Source organism: Oncorhynchus keta, chromosome 2 (genome assembly GCF_023373465.1).
Source record: "Oncorhynchus keta strain PuntledgeMale-10-30-2019 chromosome 2, Oket_V2, whole genome shotgun sequence".
Taxonomy (NCBI): Eukaryota; Metazoa; Chordata; class Actinopteri; order Salmoniformes; family Salmonidae; genus Oncorhynchus; species Oncorhynchus keta.
This window is the reverse complement of record NC_068422.1, coordinates 56,899,717-56,924,077: the sequence shown is the minus strand read 5'-3', so window position 1 is coordinate 56,924,077 and position 24,361 is coordinate 56,899,717. Positions and strand designations below refer to the sequence as shown.

Below are 24,361 nucleotides of genomic sequence, written 5' to 3'. Positions count from 1 at the left end.
GCATACTGATAACATGATGCAGCCACCACCATGCTTGAAAATATGATGTGATGTGTTGGATTTGTCCCAAACATGACGCTTTGTATTCAGGACAAACAGTTAATTTCTTTCATATTTTTTTTACAGTGTTACTTAAGTGCCTTTTTGCAAACAAGATGCTTGATTATTTTGATTCTGTCATTTAAGTTAGCATTGTGGAGTAACTACAGTGTTGTTGAGCCGTCCTCCGTTTTCTCATATCACGATTAAACTCCTATAACTGTTTTAAAATCACCATTGGCCTCATGGTGAAATCCCTGAGCAGTTTCCTTCCTTTCTGGCAACTGAGTAAGGAAGGACACCTATATCTTTGTAGTGATTGGGTGTATTGATACACCATCCAAAGTCTAATAACTTTACCATGTTCAAAGGGATATTATTCAGCGTCAGCTTTTTTTTTTTTTTTTTTTTACACATCTACCAATCGGTGCCCCTCTTTGTAAAGGCATTGAAAAACCTCCCTGGTCTTTGTGGTTGAATCTGTGCTTGAAATTCACTACTTGATTGAGGGAACTTACAATTATCTGTATGTGTTGGCTACAGAGATGGGATAGTCATTAAAAAAATTATGTTACCACTGTTATTGAACACGGAACGAGTCCATGCAACTTATTATGCAATTTATTAAGCACAAGCGGGTTGAATACTTATTGACTCAAGACATTTCAGCATTACATTTTTTATTACTTTCTAAAATGTCCTAGAAAAAAAATTCCACTGACATTATGGGGTATTGTGTGTAGATCAATGACACAACAGCTCAACGTAATCAATTTTAAACGCAAGCTGTAACACAAAAAAATAGTGGAAAAAGTAAAGGGGTGTGAATACTTTCTGAAGGAACTGTATGTTGCATTATAGAATTATAGCTCTGCTCAGTGATTTCTGCATCCCAGGTCACCAACAAAACTTTAACAATAGTGCAAATACATGCCAACGCCACCTGATTTCCATGACATGTCTTGCTTACAGATTATCTGAAATATCACTACATCAAACAATGTTTTCTGCCTGAGCCAAAATATAAGGCAATAAAGAGTGCCTGGCCTTCAGTGGGGGCCAGAAATGAGCCTGTTCTCCTATACCTCCTCCCACCAGCCTCCTCTGATCTCATCATCTCCAAATCCAACCTCCACCGTTTTGGCAATAGGGTGTTCTCCAGGGCTTCACCCAGACTATGCAACTCCATGCCTTCATCTGTCTGTGGTGGTTGGTAACTGGTTATGTAATTTGTTTTTAATCAGAATTTGGACTATAGCATACTTTGCTGTCACACCGGTGAATATTTGATTAGCACAAATCAAATCTTTCCATGTGTGAAGTGTTGCATTAAAGTAACGCCATACCCACTTCAAGATCTTAAACTTTCCGAATATAATATCTATGGAATATATGGATAATATAATATAATAATATATAAATGTATTTTTTTTAAAGTGTTTGCTCCAAAGTATGGGCTTGTTGTTTTGTTTTGGATTTATTGTTTTCATTTTTATTATTGTTGTTTAATGTTTAATAGACCTAATTAAAATGTCAACATTGGTCTACACATTTGACAAATCTTAAATTACCCATGGATGTTTTGTGTCATTAGATTATATTTATTATTAGGCTATTATTTTTTTTATTATTATTGCTAAATGTCGTCAATAATAAAATGTTCAAAAACGTAAGGTTTTTAATCCTTTTTTATTGTTATTTTCAATAAGGTTCCTCGAGGAACCCTACATTTCAAAAAGGTTCCCCCACAGTGGGAACTCAAAGTACGTCTCCTGCCGTCTCCCATTCTGTGTCTTGGGGAAGGTGTGAGAAGTACAAGGAAAGAGGGGCAAAAATCAATTACAATTATTCCCTGTTGACAAAGTAATTAAACCTTGGAGCAGCCAGCTAATTTTGCAGCGAGAGGCCCTTATCTGTTACGGCCCAGATTTACGAGGTGCGCTCGCCACACGGGCGCAGCTCTGCGTGCAGGTGATTATCGCACATTTAATAAAGCACGCGGACTACAGTGACGCGCTCGTAGACACTGCGAGATCGGTGGACCGTTTCAGCCGGGTTGGGTGTTATTCGGATTATTTATCTTTCTCAGGGGTTTGGGTTGGTTGCATAACAGTTGTCTGAATAACAACACAATAGGATGCTCATCGGGTATTTTTCACACGAGAATGAACCAATTTTGAATGAGGGCTACATTTCGTTAACAAGGAAGAAAAAGATGAACAATGCCGTCCGCAATGCAGTATTTTAGGGCAGGCTATTTGTGGTGCTGGGAAAGTTCCAAAGCATCCAGTGTAGCGCGATACCCCAATGACCACGTGTAAAAATAAAAAATAAATGTCCTTCTTGCGTAAGAGATTAACAAATGAGTAGCTTCAGTCGTTTCATGAAGACCTCGCCCACTTTTTTTCTACAATTGATCAGTGCTTGTCTCGGTGACGCACACAGAAACGTATAACCCTATATCGCATGTGTGCTTAAATTCCTTGAAGCATAGTAATGCCTATATATAGCCCGGAGGCTTTAAAAAAATACGTTGCGGCAGTCTGCAGTGTTTGTCATCACACACTTCAGAAATATTTGTACAAGGATAATGGTGTAAATAATTGTTATGGTGGATACTCATAACTTTTGATACATATACAGTATAGCCCAAACTGAATAGCCTGTAAAAAAATATTGACTAACACAGGCTTTATGGAAACGAAAAATCACATTTTAATATTGATAATCATATGTCGTAGCCTATATAATTATGTGTTCCTAATATTAAAATATAGGCCAAAGAAGTAATATATGATACTAGATGTAAAGCTACATGTTCAGTGTTTTCAACATATTACTTTCTTAAGAAATGTTCATTAGCATAAACGCAAAGTAGGCATATTTACAACACAATAAACCCCATAGTTTAGCAAAAATAGAAACCATTTAACGAAATAGTTTCCCCATCAGTGTCGTATCTCCCACGAATGGTACATTTTCGCTCACGAATTGCAGTGCTTGCATGCATTCTCCATCCCCAAAATGTATGTAGACCTACATGCAAATCCTCCCAAGCGCGTCTGTACGTACACATGCCCTCGAGAAAAGTGTATTATTAATCAGCTGGTGAATGAGTCAGTCCAAACACGCACACACTGAGCGGCATGTGCGTGGACAACATGGGCACGATCCTGCGCGTCTTCGCCCGGTGTCGCTTTAAAAATCAGAATCCAAGGCCAATGATTTATCAAACTCTTATTATCAAGAAAATGTCAAGCGAAGGGCACCTTGCTCCGCACTGACGCAAACCCAATCTTTCCCACTGAGGTATAGAAAGCTTTACACTGAGCACGGCCAAATCCACTCCTACTTCTTCCAGTTCTCTTTACAGCTGTTTTTCAACATCAGCACGTCTTAAGCATCTTCACAAATGGTGAGTAGGTTAAATACTTTGTTTCTTTTTTTGGAATTCTACATTGCATTTGTCATTCAAGTTATCTTATTGTATCTAAATGGTTGAAGCAGCCTAAGTTCGTTTTGTTGAAATATTTTCGTTTATTCAAACTGCGCGCTGGATAATAGGTTATATTTAGTAGCCGCGTTGTGCGTTGTCCATTGTGCAAAAACTTTTCACAACTTGCATTCACTTTGCAATCTCTGAGCAAAAGATGCATTCAGTTTAATCGAAAACACTTGTATTTCGTTCGATATTTTCCAATCAAGCACTTCAAGTAGGGCTAATTGTCTTGAATGTATTTGTTTTCAATTTAAGAGAAACGAAACCAGAGCGTGTCCTTTTAATAGCCTATATGCAAGGTGCTAGATAAAACACATAGAAACGGTATCTCTTTTTACATTTTTTTTTAAACTTCAATTTAAATGTAGCACGTTTGTGTTTAGAAATCCCGCGCTCTCTTATATTGCTTTGTTTCCTCTTGGTTAGGCAATATATGCGGAGATAGTCATTTGTATTTCTGCACGCCCGGGTCCTCTCAGAGCTGTAGCCTGGTGCCAGTGATCATATATGCCTGCCAGGGAGAGGGGAGCTGTCAAGAGCCCGGCAGCTTGTCTATTGCCCATAAAAATCAGTAGCTGTGTGGAGCTGAATGACATGGGGGGAATGGGGCGTAAAATTAAAGAATCTTGCGAACAGGAGAAGCAAACTCCCGCAGACCGTGATCTGAAGCCCAGAGCAGCGGAACCAAAACATGCGACAAAGGGCTTTTAAAATACTGCAGAAACAACCACCACTGCTGCATTCGTTTTTATTGTAGGTGATTAGCCTATAGGTTTGATCTGAACATAGTAGCGCTAAAATCATTTCATTCTCAATTCATAGCCTAGTAGTGCTAACACCGACCTGGTAAATGCATCTTAAAGTGTTTCTGTTTGTAAAACCGTTTTATATATTTGTTTTATCCCTTGTCTTGTGTGCTAAGCCTCATCTGTAAATTACATTTTGCAGGATTTCTCCGACCAGAGAGAGATGACCAAACAGCCGGCCAATGCTCCTACCGGTTTTAAACCGTTGCACCAGCCGGAGGGAGCGGTGGGAGTTTCAGCAAACAAACCGTATAATGCCCTTAACCAAACGTCCGCCGCTTACCCGGCCCCTCAGCCAGTACCATCCAACGAGAGCAAAACTTTCTGTCCCACGGAAAATAAACCGGGAGAAGTCAGTAAAGTCTATGGAACATTTAAAAATGCCGCTCCGGCGGTGCCTGGATCCGTGGCTGCGAACTCGGCCTTACGTAAGGATTCCACCAGCTCAGTTGGTGGTTCTGCTGCCCGGGTTGTCCCTGTCCAGTGCGGGGACCCGCTTCGAGCTACCGGGGATCACAACAATGCGTCGGGCAACTGGACCACCATGAGTCAGACCACCATCATTCTGGGCGCAGATGGCAACACGTCTGTTCAGCCCGGCGCGGTGACGGGGGTAAGTGGGCTCAAACGAATTATTTCGATACGGGAGGATAGCCCAACCGGGGTCAGGAGAGTTTAGAGGGGGGTTTCTGGATTACAAGACGAACCGCGGTTTGGAGCGAATGGTGATCTATCTGACATGCAACCTGTATTGCCTATTAAAATAGAGAATTGGCTGTGGTGTTATCGGGTCTTTCACGGATAAGGAGGCCGAGGTGGGGGTGACATGCTGCGGCTGAGAAGTTGTAATTACGGTCCCATGGGACTCCTGAGATAGTGCAGCTCTGGAGCCTGACGCTGATGGGTGATTTGAGAGAATATGATCTATATAGCCTATTCAAGTGCGTTTCAATTTGCGATTGCCAGATGCAGTAACCATAGGTTGCAATTGTCTATAAATCGAATAGAATTCACCAATATAATAGTTTAGAATAATTCCCAGTTATTGTAGGTAATTATCAAAATATAGAGTTGGTCTAAAACGTCCTCCTGAAAGTGCTGAATGGAAATAATCTTCCCACTGCAGTCAGATAAAGGAATATGCCTACTGTAAAATGGTTGTTTGTGTATCAGCGTACGGTAATGGTATATCCCCCCGCACTGCGCTGCTCCGTGTGTCAGGTATAGATAGAAAGAGGGATAGAAACCCCGCATCATGCTCTCTCGGGATTGGTCTCAGTAAACCCATGACAGCGCTTGGCAATGGGTTACATAAGGCTGCGCATTCTGCCCATTGTTCCAATCCCCGCGAGGGAATTCCTTGCCACTCTCCTCCTCTCACTCTAGTCTCCCGCCCGTGCGCCTTTCTGACAGTGCTCCATTGATAAGCTTGGTCCCGGTCTCCCTACCCCTCTCTCCTACCCCTCTTGGCACGGAATCAGAAATGAGGACATTTGAATGATCCGTATTTATGAATATTCATATGAATTTGTCCTGTCATGTTTTAAAATGCTCGCATCAATCAAATAGTGGTATTCCCGCGATTGTTGTGTGCGTTGAAGCGGAGTGCATTTGTATTTTCTGACTGTTGCAAATAGCCTACACTTGTGGCCAATTTAATAGATCGAATAACGAAACGAATCGTTCGCCCAGAAAGGCAAGGGTTTTGGGATCTGAGACGTTTTAATGATAGGCTATACTAAATTGAAGTCCAATATGGTTACTTAATGTACATGAAAGCACTAAAATCCACTGTTTTTCCCAGGAGGACGAGAGTGGAGATGAAAATAAGGCCAGGGGAAACTGGACTAATAAATTGGATTTCATCCTGTCCATGGTTGGTTATGCCGTGGGACTGGGAAACGTGTGGAGGTTTCCATACCTTGCCTTCCAAAATGGTGGAGGTAAGGGGAGTGTTGAGTTGAGAATGTACCTGCACTGCAAATGTCACTAAAGTTGTAAATGCACAAGCACCTAAATGCGGAAAATAAATCAAACGTATCCCAAAATGTATCAATGTTATTTGACTTAGATATTCCATTGCTCCACAATGATAGATTTAGATGTTTGGCATCACCCATAATTGATATGAACGAAATTGACGATTTAATTAAATTCGAGGAACACAATGGCAATAAGTCGATTTAATTGTGTTCATATCGTGGATGATTTGTATGGTTGTTTTGCCATGGTTTAAACAGCAGTATGCTTAACGTATTTTAACATTGTCAAACGAAAATACATGACTTTAAAATAATTCACTTGCTAGGCTATATCATTGGAGTTTAAATGAGTGTCGGAAAACATATTATTGACTATCCTGTTTGTTTGCTTTCTGTTCTCAAAGAAAATAGGCGACTTTTTATTATGACACATTTTCTAAACAGTTATAGAACGCGTCTAGCTAACATTATTTTTTCAGCTTCTAGGAGACTACTCTTTCTCGTGGATTTTAGTTCATTTATTTAGGCTTTATGATTGATAATCAGATCTGTAAATAAAATATTATGTATATTATTGTGATTATTATTATTATTTCTAGGCCTATCTTCATTTCAATTTAGTTTGGTCTACACTCATTAATTACCTTATACAACTAATTAGGTTACATGCAAAGGAAGCAAATAAATAAGTATAACTAAGTAAGTAAGTAAGTAAATAAGTATAACACGTGATTTTTTATAATGGTTTTTTTTCTATTACAGCATATTGGATAAGTGTCATTCACTTATCCAGCGATAGGTTAAGGCATGATACTGATACTCAAATTTTCCCTATACCCATCATGAGGTTGCTACAACCTAACTTATGAATGAAGGTTTACAACGCAGGTGTTATACTTATTTGCTTCCCTTGCATGTAGCCTAATTAGTTGTATAAGGTAACTACAATATAATAATGCATAGAGTGTAGACCAAACTAAATAGAAATATAGCCCTAGTAATATGTCACATTTATTTCATTATTACCCGTTATACATAATCTCTTTATTTCATGAGAAAGGAAGTCGATTTAAGTCTATTATAGCCTTCTGTTTAAATCATGTGTGCCAAGTTTGAGTAATCTCTTTTCAGTTGTACCTGTGCGCTACTTTGAAATGCTTCCCCGTTTCCCTGTGTATATAGGTGCTTTTTTGATCCCCTACCTGATAATGTTGTGCCTCGCCGGGATCCCTATCTTTTTATTGGAGGTTTCCCTGGGTCAGTTTGCCAGCCAGGGCCCCGTGTCCGTGTGGAAAGCCATCCCGGCTCTGCAAGGTAAACTGCGCATATACAGGCTGCGATCCAAACTCATAAAGTAACGTATTTAAAACTTGTAACATACTCGAACTTCAGAAAAAAAAATGAAAACTACTTATTATGATATAATCACTTTTGATCAAGCTCCTCTGCCTGCTTAAGAGTAATTTATATATTTCGTCTCATTTATTTATTTTAGGTTGCGGGATTGCCATGTTGATAATATCTGTCTTGATAGCCATATACTATAACATTATTATGTGCTGGACACTGTACTACCTGTTCGCTTCGTTGAAGGGCTCACTGCCATGGGCTAACTGTAAGAACGAGTGGAACACGTTGGACTGTAAGGACAAAGACATGCTTCTCTTAGGTAAGACCACAATGCGCCAGAACGCACACACTATCATGCATGCACGCACACACATACACATAGGCATCCCATCACCATTGCGCAATGCGCAACGCACCCCTCAGCTAAGGTCTCTTTCTGTAACCTGACCTATAGTGTTGAGTGGCCAGTTATTTTAAGCAATGTTTTCGAGTTTAATTTACATCCAAAAGTGCTACTTTTGCTTACTAGGTTTATTATATAGATTTTTATATTTCTTCTGTGGGTCTCAAGTTCTTTTTTCAACTGTGTGTAGGTTACATGTGTGATGTTTTTTCTCCTGATTATATCTTTATTCTACCCTAAACACGTCATGAGCACAAAGCAGTTATACAAAATGTGTATTTTCCATATTAAGGTGTAGGCTAAGTAGACAAAGTCGTTTTTCACTGGTGCAATTATGAGTAATTGTTTTTTTTAGGTTAGATTGGGCTACAATTTATTGTTTAAAAAAGAGGATAAATTGATAAAATAAAGGCTCCCAGTATGACCGGATAATTTTCTCCTAGTTGCATGGTGGAAAAAAAATAAAAATCGAAATTTGATTAAGAAAATGCCTGTTTTGTCTGTTGCATTTTAGTGAATTCGGCACAAAAGTTGCTTGCTTGACACATTTACTGTAGTACAGTTGCTGCAGTGCCGCAGTGTGCGCCAGACTGCCCTCTCCTGTTCAATTACAGTAACTGTAATCTCCCTGGTCTTTCTCCTCTGTATCCTTGAATAGCATTGATCAGTGGCGGTCAGTGCCATTTCAGATGATTTTTTTTATGAGCATGGCCTTATTTCTATTACAGCATATTGGATGACTGTCATTCATAATCCATTCACCCAGTTAAATGTAACAGCGATAGGTTAAAAATCAGCTTTCCAAACGTTACTCTTTTGGGGTGGCGTTCCCATTTATTGTGTATATAAATATAAATAGCTCCTACACAAAAGGTGCAGAGAGATGCATTCTATAAGCCATCTATGTTATACGGTAAGAACTGTATGTGCTCTCCCCTTACCTGTGCTAAACCTTCCTGGTCACCTGTGCTACCTATATTTTTATTTGATTTATTTCACCTTTATTTAACCAGGTAGGCAAGTTGAGAACAAGTTCTCATTTACAATTGCGACCTGGCCAAGATAAAGCAAAGCAGTTCGACAGATACAACGACACAGTGTTACACATGGAGTAAAACAAACATACAGTCAATAATACAGTATAAACAAGTCTATATACAATGTGAGCAAATGAGGTGAGAAGGGAGGTAAAGGCAAAAAAAGGCCATGGTGGCAAAGTAAATACAATATAGCAAGTAAAACACTGGAATGGTAGTTTTGCAATGGAAGAATGTGCAAAGTAGAAATAAAAATAATGGGGTGCAAAGGAGAAAAATAAATAAATAAATTAAATACAGTTGGGAAAGAGGTAGTTGTTTGGGCTAAATTATAGGTGGGCTATGTACAGGTGCAGTAATATGTGAGCTGCTCTGACAGTTGGTGCTTAAAGCTAGTGAGGGAGATAAGTTTTTCCAGTTTCAGAGATTTGTGTAGTTCGTTCCAGTCATTTGCAGCAGAGAACTGGAAGGGGAGGCGTCCAAAGAAAGAATTGGTTTTGGGGGTGACTAGAGAGATATACCTGCTGGAGCGTGTGCTACAGGTGGGAGATGCTATGGTGACCAGCGAGCTGAGATAAGGGGGGACTTTACCTAGCAGGGTCTTGTAGATGACATGGAGCCAGTGGGTTTGGCGACGAGTATGAAGCGAGGGCCAGCCAACGAGAGCGTACAGGTCGCAATGGTGGGTAGTATATGGGGCTTTGGTGACAAAACGGATTGCGCTGTGATAGACTGCATCCAATTTGTTGAGTAGGGTATTGGAGGCTATTTTGTAAACGACATCGCCAAAGTCGAGGATTGGTAGGATGGTCAGTTTTACAAGGGTATGTTTGGCAGCATGAGTGAAGGATGCTTTGTTGCGAAATAAGAAGCCAATTCTAGATTTAACTTTGGATTGGAGATGTTTGATATGGGTCTGGAAGGAGAGTTTACAGTCGAACCAGACACCTAAGTATTTGTAGTTGTCCACGTATTCTAAGTCAGAGCCATCCAGAGTAGTGATGTTGGACAGGCGGGTAGGTGCAGGTAGCGATCGGTTGAAGAGCATGCATTTAGTTTTACTTGTATTTAAGAGCAATTGGAGGCCACGGAAGGAGAGTTGTATGGCATTGAAGCTTGCCTGGAGGGTTGTTAACACAGTGTCCAAAGAAGGGCCAGAAGTATACAGAATGGTGTCGTCTGCGTAGAGTTGGATCAGAGACTCACCAGCGGCAAGAGCGACCTCATTGATGTATACAGAGAAGAGAGTCGGTCCAAGAATTGAACCCTGTGGCACCCCCATAGAGACTGCCAGAGGTCAGGACAGCAGACCCTCCGATTTGACACACTGAACTCTATCAGAGAAGTAGTTGGTGAACCAGGCGAGGCAATCATTTGAGAAACCAAGGCTGTCGAGTCTGCCGATGAGGATGTGGTGATTGACAGAGTCGAAAGCCTTGGCCAGATCAATGAATACGGCTGCACAGTAATGTTTCTTATCGATGGCGGTTAAGATATCGTTTAGGACCTTGAGCGTGGCTGAGGTGCACCCATGGCCAGCTCTGAAACCAGATTGCATAGCAGAGAAGGTATGGTGAGATTCGAAATGGTCGGTAATCTGTTTGTTGACTTGGCTTTCGAAGACCTTAGAAAGGCATGGTAGGATAGATATAGGTCTGTAGCAGTTTGGGTCAAGAGTGTCCCCCCCTTTGAAGAGGGGGATGACCGCAGCTGCTTTCCAATCTTTGGGAATCGCAGATGACACGAAAGAGAAGTTGAACAGGCTAGTAATAAGGGTGGCAACAATTTTGGCAGATAATTTTAGAAAGAAAGGGTCCAGATTGTCTAGCACGGCTGATTTGTAGGGGTCCATATTTTGCAGCTCTTTCAGAACATCAGCTGAACGGATTTGGGAGAAGGAGAAATGGGGAAGGCTTGGGCGAGTTGCTGTTGGGGGTGCAGTGCTGTTAACTGGGGTAGGAGTAGCCAGGTGGAAAGCATGGCCAGCCGTAGAAAAATGCTTATTGAAATTCTCAATTATGGTGGATTTATCAGTGGTGACAGTGTTTCCTATCTTCAAGTGCAGTGGGCAGCTGGGAGGAGGTGTTCTTATTCTCCATGGACTTTACAGCGTCCCGGAACTTTTTTGAGTTAGTGTTGCAGGAAGCAAATTTCTGCTTGAAAAAGCTAGCCTTGGCTTTTCTAACTGCCTTGTGTATAATTGTTTCTAGCTTCCCTGAACAGCTGCATATCATATATGCACACATGACCAGTGACCCATGACCCCAACATATAGTGCTCTCTAGTGTACAAAACAAGTCAGAACAACCCTTGTCAGACAACATATACACAACTCATAAACAGGCCAAAATGACTGCTACACCCCTGATCATGGGTAAATACAGTTCTCAGGTTCATAGCAGCCACATTGTATTCCTTCTCGCATCTACGTTATGTGCTCTCCTCCTTTCACCTCTTCCCTTCACTTGTGGACTTCAATGCACAAGACATCAGCTGTATGACCAGGCAAAAAAAACTTTCCAAGCCAAACCGCTACACCCAGCCTACATCATTGTCACCATATTAGCTAAAGTAACATCATAGGCAGCATAGGTAATAGAACTAAATCTAAATCTCTCTCTCTATTTCTCTCTTGCTTCTCCTTCATTTAGGAAGAAATGAATTAGTTGAAAACTATTTTCTTTCTCTCTCTGAGTCAACTACTCATCACATTTTTTTGCACTGCAGTGCTAGCTAGCTGTAGCTTATGCTTTCAGTATTAGATTAATTCTCTGATCCTTTGATTGGGTTGACAACATGTCAGTTCATGCTACAAGAGCTCTGATAGGTTGGAGGATGTCCTCCGGAAGTTGTCATAATTACTGTGTAAGTCTATGGAACCATGAGCCTCCTAGGTTTTGTATTGTAGTCTATGTACTCATAGGAGGATGGAAGCTAGATGTCCTCCAGCTACACCATGCTATCCTACAGAGTGCCGTTGAGGCTACTGTAGACATTTTTTGCAAAATATTGTGTTTTAATCTATTATTTGGTGACGTGATTATATTTAGTATAGTTTTATCTAAAAATTATACATTTTTAAATGTTACATTTTTTAAATGAAATTCACTGAGGAGGATGGTCCTCCCCTTCCTCCTCTGAGGAGTCTGCACTGGCATTGAGGCTGTGTCAACCCGTAGGTTTAATTGGTAATATAACAAACTTATGATGATTATACAAAGCGAAATTAGATCTACTCTGTCAAACATGATTAACGTTTCTATGTTTATTCTAAGTGTACGCTACATTTGGGAAAAAAAAGGTTATTTCATAATAAGCACAACTGGTATTTACAGTTCTGTTACAAGAAAAATAACCATTACACACATAAAACATGCTTGGCAAGAATCTATTCTACATTATACCCACCACCTGAGAAAATTGTGAGTGTTGATACAGTTTTTAAACCAGATTATAAAGATGTCTGTCTGTCTGTCACTGTTGAGATATTTATTTTCTCTGATTCGATACAGTGAATGTAAACCTGTCTGTCTGTCTGTCCTGGTTGTGACAGACACGTGCATCCTCCATGATAAAAACATCACCTCTGTAAAGAACAGCTCGTTCTGCCTGTCGGCTCAAGCCATTGGAAACCTGACCAAACTGGTTAACATGACCTATCCGGATAACAAAACTTACGTCAGCCCCAGCGAGGAGTACTTCAAGTAAGTCAAATCAAAGTTTATTTTTCATATGCAAAGGATACAGTGTAGTGTACACAGTATAATGAAATGCATACTTGCAAGCTTTCCTTGCAAACAATACAACAGCTAAAAAATAATTCAATACAAATATAGTAATAATAAAAAATAATAATAATAATAACTTGCATCATATTTACATAGAGGCTCTATGTTTGAAGTAGGCCTGTTGGCTGATGATACTTCCTTTCTAACATAATTAGGACACAGTTAGTGGGCTGTATAGACACTATGATTTCCCGCTATTGATTGACATGTAGGAATAATAAATGTCAGATCTGAAATAACTGTTTTATGTGATTGGGAAATAACCTTCTCTCTCTCTCTCTCTCTCTCTCTCTCTCTCTCTCTCTCTCTCTCTCTCTCTCTCTCTCTCTCTCTCTCTCTCTCTCTCTCTCTCTCTCTCTCTCTCTCTCTCTCTCTCTCTCTCTCTCTCTCTCTCTCTCTCTCTCTCTCTCTCTCTCTCTCTCTCTCTCTCTCTCTCTCTCTCTCTCTCTCTCTCTCTCTCTCTCTCTCTCTCTCTCTCTCTCTCTCTCTCTCTCTCTCTCTCTCTCTCTCTCTCTCTCTCTCTCTCTCTCTCTCTCTCTCTCTCTCTCTCTCTCTCTCTCTCTCTCTCTCTCTCTCTCTCTCTCTCTCTCTCTCTCTCTCTCTCTCTCTCTCTCTCTCTCTCTCTCTCTCTCTCTCTCTAGGTATAATGTCTTGCACATCTCCAAAGGGATAGAGTACCCTGGAGACATCCGCTGGCCCCTCGCAGGCTGCTTGTTGCTGGCCTGGTTGATAGTCTACCTCTCCCTTGCCAAAGGAATCAAGTCATCAGGGAAAGTAAGAGAAATATCTCTCTCTCTGCTCATGTGGTACCTCCTTTAACCTCCTTTGGATTTGAATAATTTCCCTCTGTGAAATCCCAGAACCATAAAAGAAAGTGTTTAGTTCTGTGAATTAATATGTAATGTTGCTCTCAAGTGGGTTTGTTTTTAAACTAAAAGTGTTGAATCAGTGCATTATCACACAACCTGCTAACTCTCCCTTTGTTTTGTTCTTCCTCTCCCATCTCCTAGGTGGTGTATTTCACAGCTACGTTCCCCTATGTGGTTCTGGTCATTCTGTTGTTCAGAGGAGTGACCCTCCCAGGGGCTGGTGACGGCATCCTCTACTTCATCACACCCAAGTGGGAGAAACTCAATGATGCTAAGGTATACATACACACACGTAAGTGCGCACAGGCACACAAATAGACTCTCAGACAAATGCGATCACACACACACATTTCTCCGCCCATCCTTCTGTGTCTAACAGTGAGTGTGTGTTACTCTAGGTGTGGAAGGATGCTGCCACCCAGATATTCTTCTCTCTGTCAGCAGCCTGGGGAGGCCTCATCACACTGTCTTCTTACAACAAGTTCCACAACAACTGCTACAGGTAAGCACTTCTCACTTCTCCCGCCACTGGGAGTGATCTCGAATCCTCTGTCTCGCAATCACATGTGACCGCCCTCTTGACAACATCTTAGCCAGCTGCGCCACCGTAAAGCTAGGAACTCTATTGTGCGGGTAGAGACATTTCAAACTGAGGAGTGAGGTTACCAATCAACACGACGCAGACTCAAATTGCTGTCGTCACAGCAACCTGCTTTATGTAATATACTATGTTATGTAGCTTTGAAGGTAAACATGTGATTCTATGACAACATACGGTTGTTTTAGAAAGGGTCGTCAAAATGTATAAAATGTAAAAAATACAGTTCTGATAAATGTAACAGCTGTATAATGGAGCAAGATATTCAACACTTTACGTGCCTGTATGACCTCCCTACAACGCCTGGGCATGCTCCTGATGAGGTGGCGGATGGTCTCCTGAGGGATCTCCTCCCAGACCTGGACTAAAGCATCCGCCAACTCCTGGACAGTCTGTCCAGTCTGTGGATGGAGCGAGACATGATGTCCCAGATGTGCTCAATTGGATTCAGGTCTGGGAAACGGGCGGGCCAGTCCATAGCATCAATGCCTTCCTCTTGCAGGAACTGCTGACACACTCCAGCCACATGAGGTCTAGCATTGTCTTGCATTAGGAGGAACCCAGGGCCAACCGCACCAGTATATGGTCTCACAAGGGGTCTAAGGATCTCATCTCGGTACCTAATGGCAGTCAGGCTACCTCTGGCAAGCACATGGAGGGCTGTGCTGCCCCCCAAAGAAATGCCACCCACACCATGACTGACCCACCGCCAAACCGGTCATGCTGGAGGATGTTGCAGGCAGCAGAACGTTCTCCACGGCGTCTCCAGACTCTGTCACGTCTGTCACATGTGCTCCATGTGAACCTGCTTTCATCTGTGAAGAGCACAGGGCACCAGTGGCGAATTTGACAATCTTGGTGTTCTCTGGCAAATGCCAAACGTCCTGCACGGTGTTGGGCTGTAAAGCACAACCCCCACCTGTGGACGTCGGGCCCTCATACCACCCTCATGGAGTCTGTTTCTGACCGTTTGAGCAGACACATGCACATTTGTGGCCTGCTCGAGGTCATTTTGCAGGGCTCTGGCAGTGCTCCTCCTGCTCCTCCATGCCCAAAGGTGGAGGTAGCGGTCCTGCTCCTGGGTTGTTGCCCTCCTACGGCCTCCTCCACGTCTACTGATGTACTGGCCTGTCTCCTGGTAGCGCCCCCATGCTCTGGACACTACGCTGACAGACAGCAAACCTTCCTGTCACAGCTCGCATTGATGTGCCATCCTGGATGAGGTGCACTACCTGAGCCACTTGTTTGGGTTGTAGACTCAGTCTCATGCTATCACTAGAGTGAAAGCACCGCCAGCATTCAAAAGTGACCAAAACATCAGCCAGGAAGCATAGTAACTGAGAAGTGGTCTGTGGTCACCGCCTGCAGAACCACTCCTTTATTGGGGGTGTCTTGCTAATTTCCTATAATCTCCACCTGTTGTCTATTCCATTTGCACAACAGCATGTGAAATTTATTGTCAATCAGTGTTGCTTCCTAAGTGGACAGTTTGATTTCACAGAAGTGTGATTGACTTGGAGTTACATTGTGTTGTTTAAGTGTTCCCTTTATTTTTTTGAGCAGTGTATATATATAATGTATAAATATATACCAGCAGCCGCTGTTATCCAAAGTGACTTACAGTCATGCATGCATACATTTCACGTATGGGTAGTTCCAGGAATCAAACCCACTATCCTGGCATTGCAAGCGCCTTGCTCTACCAACTAAACTACAGAGCACTTTGAATGAGAGATATGAAATCAATAATATCCAGGAATTTTGGTAGGAATTCAGGTCATTTCAAATATTTTTTGAAACAACACATGCCACCTTTTTTTTTAATACCATACAGGCCAATTGCAATCAACAGGCAGCATTTAACACGAAGCTGTGTGTTGGAATTGGATTTCGTAAAACATTACTAATGGGAGATTACATGCACCGGTGGTGTTAAAACAAACGAAAACACACACACACACACACACACACACACACACACACACACACACACACACACACACACACACACACACACACACACACACACACACACACACACACACACACACACACACACACACACACACACACACACACACGCTTTAAACTTTGAGATCCCTCTTTCAAAGCCACTGAGATCTCTTCTAGCCATGGTAGCCAAAATAATGGGCAACTGGACATTTTTATACATAACCCTAAGCATTGTGGGATGTTAATTGCTTAATTATCTCAGGAACCACACCTGTGTGGAAGCACCTGGTTTCAATATACTTTGTAAATTATAATCATTGATAGCACTGGTGCTCCCAACTTAAAAAATGTAGGAGAACAACATCAAATCTGGAGATCCTGACGATATAAACTCAGCAAAAAAAGAAACTTCCAGGCCTCCCTGGTGGCACAGTGCTAGCTGTGCCACCAGAGTTTATGGGTTCGCGCCCAGGCTCTGTCGCAGCCGTCCGCGACTGGGAGGTCCGTGGGGAGACGCACAATTGGCGTAACGCTGTCCGGGTTAGGGAGGGTTTGGCCGGTAGGGATATCCTTGTCTCATCGCACACCAGTGACCCCTGTGGCGGGCCGGGCACAGTGCGCGCTAATCAAGGTGGCCAGGTGCACGGTGTTTCCTCCGACACATTGGTGCGGCTGGCTTCCGGGTTGGAGGCGCGCTGTGTTAAGAAGCAGTGCGGCTTGGTTGGGTTGTGTATCGGAGGACGCATGGCTTTTGACCTTCGTCTCACCCGATCCTGTAAGGGAGTTGTGGCGATGAGACAAGATAGTAATTACTAACAATTGGATACCACGAAATTGGGGAGAAAAGGGGGTAATTTTTTTTTTTTTTAAAGAAACGTCCCTTTTTCAGGACCATGTCTTTCAAAGATAATTCATAAAAATTCAAATAACTTCACAGATCTTCATTGTAAAGCGTTTAAACACTGTTTCCCATGCTTGTTCAATGAACAATAAACAATTAATGAACATGCATCTGTGGAACGGTTTTTAAGACACTAACAGCTTACAGATGGTAGGCAATTAAGGTCACAGTTATGAAAACGTAGGACACTAAAGAGGCCTTTCTACTGACTCTGAAAAACACCAAAAGAAAGATGCCCAGGGTCCCTGCTCATCTGCGTGAACGTGCGTTAGGCGTGCTGCAAGGAGGCATGAGGACTACAGATGTGGCCTGGGCAATAAATTGCAATGTCCGTACTGTGAGACGACCAAAATCAGCGCTACAGGGAGACAGGACGGACAGCTGATTTGCCTCGCAGTTGCAGACCACATGTAACAACACCTGCACAGGATCGGTACATCCGAATATCACACCTGCGGGACAGGTACAGGATGGCAACAACAACTGCCCGAATTACACCAGGAACGCACAATCCCTCCATCAGTGCTCAGACTGTCCCCAATAGGCTGAGAGAGGCTGGACTGAGGGCTTGTCGGCCTGTTGTAAGGCAGGTCCTCACCAGACATCACCGGCAACAACGTCGCTGGATCTGGCAAAAAAAGTGCTCTTCACTGACGAGTCACGGTTTTGTCTCACCAGGGGTGATAGAAGGATTTGCGTTTATCGTTGAAGGAATGAGCGTTACAAGGCTTGTACTCTGGAGCGGATCGATTTGGAGGTGGAGGGTCCGTCATGGTCTGAGGCGGTGTGTCACAGCATCATCGGACTGAGCTTGTTGTCATTGCAGGCAATCTCAACGCTGTGCGTTACAGGGAAGACATCCTCCTCCCTCATGTGGTACCCTTCCTGCAGGCTCATCCTGACATGACCCTCCAGCATGACAATGCCACCAGTCATACTGCTCGTTCTGTGCGTGATTTCCTGCAAGACAGGAATGTCAGTGTTCTGCCATGGACAGTGAAGAGCCCGGATCTCAATCCCATTGAACACGTCTGGGACCTGTTGGATCAGAGGGTGAGGGCTAGGGCCATTCCTCCCAGAAATGGCAGTTTCCAGCTACAATAGTCATTTACAACATTAACAATGTCTACACTGTATTTCTGGTCAATTTGATGTTATTTTAATGGACACAAGAAAATGCTTTTCTTTCAAAAACAAGGACATTTCGAAGTGACCCCAAACTTTTGAATATATATACAGTTGAAGTTGGAAGTTTACATATACCTTAACCAAAATACATTTAAACTCAGTTTTTTTTTACAATTCCTAACATTTAATCCTTGTAAAAATTCCCTGTCTAAAGTCAGTTAGGATCACAACTTTATTTTAAGAATGTGAAGTATCAGAATAATAGTGGAGAATGATTTATTTCAACTTTTATTTCCTTAATCACATTCCCAGTGAATCAGAAGTTTACATACACTCAATTAGTATTTGGCAGCATTGCCTTTAAATTGTTTTACTTGGGTCAAACGTTTCGGGTAGCCTTCCACAAGCTTCACATAATAAGTTCGGTGCATTTTGGCCCATTCCTCCTGACAGAGCTGGTGTAATTGAGTCAAGTTTGTAGGCCTCCTTGCTCGCAAGCGCTTTTTCAGTTCTGCCAACACATTTTCTATAGGATTGAGGTCAGGGCTTTGTGATGGCCACTTCAATACCTTGACTTAAGCCATTTTGCCACAACTTTGGAAGTATGCTTGGGGTCATTGCCCATTTGGAAGACACATTTGCGACCAATGTCTTGATGTCTTGAGATGTTTTATTTTTATTTGTTAATTTAATATTTTATTTTATTGAATATACTCTAAACTTACAATATACCTACAGTTAAGCCGCTCAATATACCTACAGTTAAGCCGCTCAACAACTACGTCATCATACCAGTCAGTGACACACAGAAGCGTACAGGGTCAATGCTTTGCTCAAGGGCACGTTGACAGATCTCCCATCAGGACAAAAACCGTGAACCCAAACCCTCCAAGATCCCCACACAGATCCCCAATAGCTGCCCCTCAACAAGAAAAATATATTTGTTTAATGAATTCCATTCCCCACCCCCAAGAACCCCCCAATACACCAACAACCAAGAGAATTAACTAAAGAGATACAAGAAAAAGACAGAAGAAAACAGAAAACAACATTAGTTGTAAAAACACTGCCCCTCAAGTGTCATTCAAACATACTTTTATGTTTTATTTGAACTTTAATTTAAAAAAAAATCTTTGTCCATCATTCTCTCACACAAACTCCACTCCCACTTGTCTCCAGTTCCACATACCAACCCTCAGCTTCCCAAAGCCCATCCCATCTATCTCTGCTTGCCACCCTCTTCGGGTTTCTACGCAACACATATCTTTCAACTATGATGTGATGTTTAACATACAATTTCTATCTAATCGAATAGAATCCACAGATTGCGAGCCAAATCTCTTTTTCGTCCACTTTCGTATTCAAAAAGATCCACCTTCCTTGCGAATCATTCCTAACTATTTGCACATTCAGATTTACATTTTTGTTAATTAATATCATCACAACTTTTGAGTTCCTTTGTCCATGACAGAAAATTATTTCACCACCCCATTCCTTTTCCCACACATCATCTAAGGATATAGAGTGAGTGTCCTGTTGTAACGGGATTCTTGTGTCGAAGGAGAGGAGGACCAAAATGCAGCGCGGTAGTTGTCCATGGTTTTTTAATTAGAAAACTGAACATATAACCAAACCAACACTGTGAAAACCCGAAAACAGTCCAGTGTGGCACTAACACAGGAAACAATCACCCACAAAACCCAACACCAAACAGGCTACCTAAATATGGTTCCCAATCAGAGACAATGACTAACACCTGCCTCTGATTGAGAACCATATCAGGCCAAACACAGAAACAGACAAACTAGACACACAACATAGAATGCCCACTCAGATCACACCCTGACCAAACAAAACATAGAAACATACAAACTATGGTCAGGGTGTGACACCTGTAAACAGTATATGTTGTATTCCTTTTCTTTTAGCCATGTAAAGACTGATCTTCTTTTTTTTATAATCTGCTAAACCGTTACAATTATAACTGGCTATACTTATTTCACCCCTTACCATAACTAGATACTATTCTCAGTCTGACCATAATTAGTGCTTGTAAAGTTACTACCATCAGAGTTATATGACGGTCAAAATTTGAGATTTCAAATCTGATATTTTGAATTCAAGAAATAGGTTCTAGCAATATTTGTTTTATTCCCTTGCCTGTTTGCCTGTGAGCCAATGCCACAGATGCTAGAAAATTGAGACAAGATATTATGTGTGTGGTAAATCTGAGTAGGTTGATATGTATGACATTTGATGTGATTTAGTGAGAGTGTGTACGATGCCTGTATAAGAGTAAGACTATAATGTGTAAATAATAACTCCGCCAATTTGCATGGTTGAGTGTCTATGTGTGTAACATGTAGTGCGTTTAGCCATAATATTCATGATGATAATTGTAATCCATATCGTATCACCGTCATCGTTGCATCATAATTACCTTTAACATCATTGAAAAACACATCCCAGCATTTCCATAGCAATTGTCGTTTCACATGATCATGAAAGAGACCTTGCATTACTCTAGAGATGACTTCACTACAGTACAAATGTATTCTGTACAATGTGTTATTATTCCCCATTGCCCCTATTCTGATATCTTCCCCTTGCTTGTTGTAAACATATATAAACTTGTTGTAGACAAATACATAAAAAAGATTGACAAACAATAAATATATTAAATTACACATACTTGGACTTTTGTTCTGTTTACCAACCCTACCTTGTCATAACACATATCCCTAATCAGTGATTGGCTCAAACGCATTAAGAAGGAAAGAAATTCCACAAATTAACTTTTAACAAGGCACACCTGTTAATTGAAATGCATTCCAGGTGACTACCTCATGAAGCTGTTTGAGAGAATGCAAAGAGTGTGCACAGCTGTCATCAAGGCAAGGAGTGGCTACTTTGAAGAATATCAAATATAACAGATATTTGTATTTGTTTAACACTTTTTTGGTTACTACATGTTTCCATATGTGCTATTTCATAGTGTTGATGTCTTCACTAATATCCTACAATGTAGGAAATAGTAAAAATAAAGATAAATGAGTAGGTGTGTCCAAACTTTTGACTGGTACTATATATACAGTACCAGTCAAAAGTTTCGACACACCTACACATTCAAGGGTTTTTCTTTATTTTTACTATTTACTAGACATAAATTATCTTAATAGGGAGTTCACCATGAAGCCAGAACAACTTCAATGCACCTTGGAATAGATTCTACAAGTGTCTGGAACTCTATTGGAGGGATTTTTCATGAGACATTTCCATAATTTGGGGTTTTGTTGATGGTGCTGGAAAACGCTGTCTCAGGCACCGCTCCAGAATCTCCCATAAGTGTTCAATTTGGTTCAGATAATGGTGACAGACCACCATGGCATGTTTTCATGTTCATCAAGCCATTCACTGACCACCCATGCCCTATGGATGGAGCAATTTGTCATTCTATGGGGGCATAGCTATGGTAGCCAAAATAATGGTCTGCCAAGCATTTTTATACATGACCCTAAGCATGATGGGATGTTATTTGCGTAATTAACTCAGGAACCATGTGTGGAAGCACCTGCTTTCAATATACTTTGTATCCCTAATTTACTCAAGTGTTTCCATTATTTTGGCAGTTACCTGTGTCTTATCCTGCTGGCAAGGTTGGTAGACTTTAGAAAAGCAAGGAATAACTAAATGTACCGAATAAGACTCATTCCTTTCAATCTTTTCCCCAGATTTTAGCAGAGATGCAGAGAAGCATATTACTTTTTTTTTTTTTTAAATAACCACCTCTCAGGAGGATACAGACAGCTCAAGAGGTATGCTTAGATATGCAGAAAATATACATATTTTTTACATAGAATTAAGCGTACTGATTATGGCTCTTGATTGCAGGAAAAAGCTGTTTCAGGTGTTTGAAAATACGAGATTCTCTATGCCCCCTTAGATTTTTGGGGTGCATGACGTCCCTGATTGTACACCCCAAGAGTCTGGAGGGGTTTCTATACTGCATGCGCAATAGCAGAGTTTGCTAAATAAAAGACCCCCTGAGTGATACAAATCATCATGATTTGCCTACTTTGTGCAGTTATTAATATTTAATTTTGAAAGGTTTTATGGGAAAAGACTGTGGAAACAAAGTGGTAGAACCAGGCATTCCCATGCCGTTACGTCTTCAGAAAGTTGCAAGAAATATAAATCTCTGATGCATTCTTTAATATTCTTTACATGTAGGATTTGGATGGAACGAATCTGCACACGCTTTTTTTCTCTAGGGCACTCGGAAACAACTGCACAGTGAAGCCTATCATTACACGAATTATTATTTGGGTGATTTTTTTCCTGTTCTCACTGGTGCTTCCTAAATAAATTGTCAGATCGCTTAGCAAAATATGTAGGAGCATATGCACTTCAGAGCCCTGTTTGCATCCCAGATTTACGCAAGTATTTCCTTTATTCTGGCAGTTACCTGTAAATTACCGCAATAGTAACGTGAAAATACTTTCCAAAATGATTGTGAAATAGATAACTTGGCCATAGTCTGTTCAAAGAATAGATTTGATTGTTACTGATGATAATACTTAAAGGGAAAACATATCTTGAAAAATGTTGGCAGCAACCAGGACTCAAATTGAACATCGCCAAAAAGACTTTGAAAGTACGTAATTTAAGGGTGTTGAAAATGCATATTTTACGGACGTCGAAAGACGTCTTTCGGGTCTAAGTGAAAATACATGATGTTGAAAATACATTTTACAGACGTTGAAAATACCTCTTTCTTTGGTTATTGTTCCTATGGACAAATTTGAACACATAATTTCACTTAAACTTCCTGCAAAAGTTTGGGGTCACTTAGAAATGTCCTTGTTTTTGAAAGGAAAGCACAGTTTTGTCCATTAAAATAACATCAAATTGATCAGAAATGCAATGTAGACATTGTTATTGTTGTAAATGACTATTGTAGCTGGAAATGGCAGATTCTTTATGGAATATCTACATAGGCGCACAGAGGCCCATTATCAGCAACCATCACTCCTGTGTTCTAATGGCACATTGTGTTAGCTAATCCAAGTTTATCGTTTTAAAAGGCTATTTGATCATTAGAAAACTATTTTTGAAATTATATTAGCAAAGCTGAAAACTGTTGTCCTAATTAAAGAAGCAATAAACCTGGCCATCTTTAGACTAGTTGAGTATATATATGCCATTTAGCTGAAGCTTTTATCCAAAGCGACTTACAGTCATGTGTGCATATATTCTACATTCTGGAGCATCAGCATTTGTGGGTTCGATTATAGGCTCAAAATGGCCAGAAACAAATATCTTTCTTCTAGAGATGCACGATATATCGGTGAACATATCGGAATCAGACTATATTAGCTAAAAATGCCAACATCGGAATTGGCCAGATGTCTAGTTTAACGCCGATGTGAAAAAACGATGTCAAAGCTGACGTGCATATCTATATAACGCACAGTAGGTACATGACGTAATGACGCTACACCTGCAACACAGCATTCCTAACCTAGCCCACAATGTCTGCTGTGTGGATCGAGCAGTCAACAAGTCGAACAGTCATTTGAAAGAGTAAGACAATTTCAGCGAGACAACTTAAAAGCAAAATCCATTAACGCCAAGGTAATGGAATTCATTGCCCTTGACAATCAACCGTTCTCTGTCTTGTGTGATTTTGGCTTTCGCAATTGGTCTAGCACTAGTACACACTAACGTTAAAAAGTGTGCTGGCTAGAAAACGGGGGAATCCTGAGGTGGGCGGGGCATGCACTTTGCTACGTGTTTATTTCCAATATACGATTGTCATCATGAAAATCTGTCTGCTTCATGTTTTGTTTCTTGCCATGATAACTTGAGTGTTGTGATACTGAGTACCGTGACAATAGCACAACATATAAACAAGAAGTAAAACTGCTATAAGCAGAGACGTGCACAGTATACTCTCTCCCTTGGTATGAGACCATAGTATTCTCACTCGAGGGAACTGTTGAACCTCT

At 41.1% G+C, this 24,361-nt stretch overlaps 1 protein-coding gene across 1 annotated transcript in view; it reads left to right on the top strand.

The window, feature by feature from the left end:
- The first annotated feature begins 3,343 nt into the window (after positions 1 to 3,343).
- LOC118402859 (sodium- and chloride-dependent glycine transporter 2-like) overlaps positions 3,344 to 24,361 on the top strand; it is a 44,249-nt gene continuing 23,231 nt past the window's right edge. Inside the window, exons 1-9 of the mRNA XM_035801201.2 lie at positions 3,344 to 3,454; positions 4,487 to 4,957; positions 6,149 to 6,287; positions 7,509 to 7,640; positions 7,822 to 7,995; positions 12,670 to 12,820; positions 13,546 to 13,678; positions 13,915 to 14,049; positions 14,172 to 14,275. Of these exons, the coding sequence (XP_035657094.2) occupies positions 3,452 to 3,454; positions 4,487 to 4,957; positions 6,149 to 6,287; positions 7,509 to 7,640; positions 7,822 to 7,995; positions 12,670 to 12,820; positions 13,546 to 13,678; positions 13,915 to 14,049; positions 14,172 to 14,275 (1,442 nt within the window). The 5' untranslated portion in view covers positions 3,344 to 3,451. The remainder of the gene's footprint in view (positions 3,455 to 4,486; positions 4,958 to 6,148; positions 6,288 to 7,508; positions 7,641 to 7,821; positions 7,996 to 12,669; positions 12,821 to 13,545; positions 13,679 to 13,914; positions 14,050 to 14,171; positions 14,276 to 24,361) is intronic.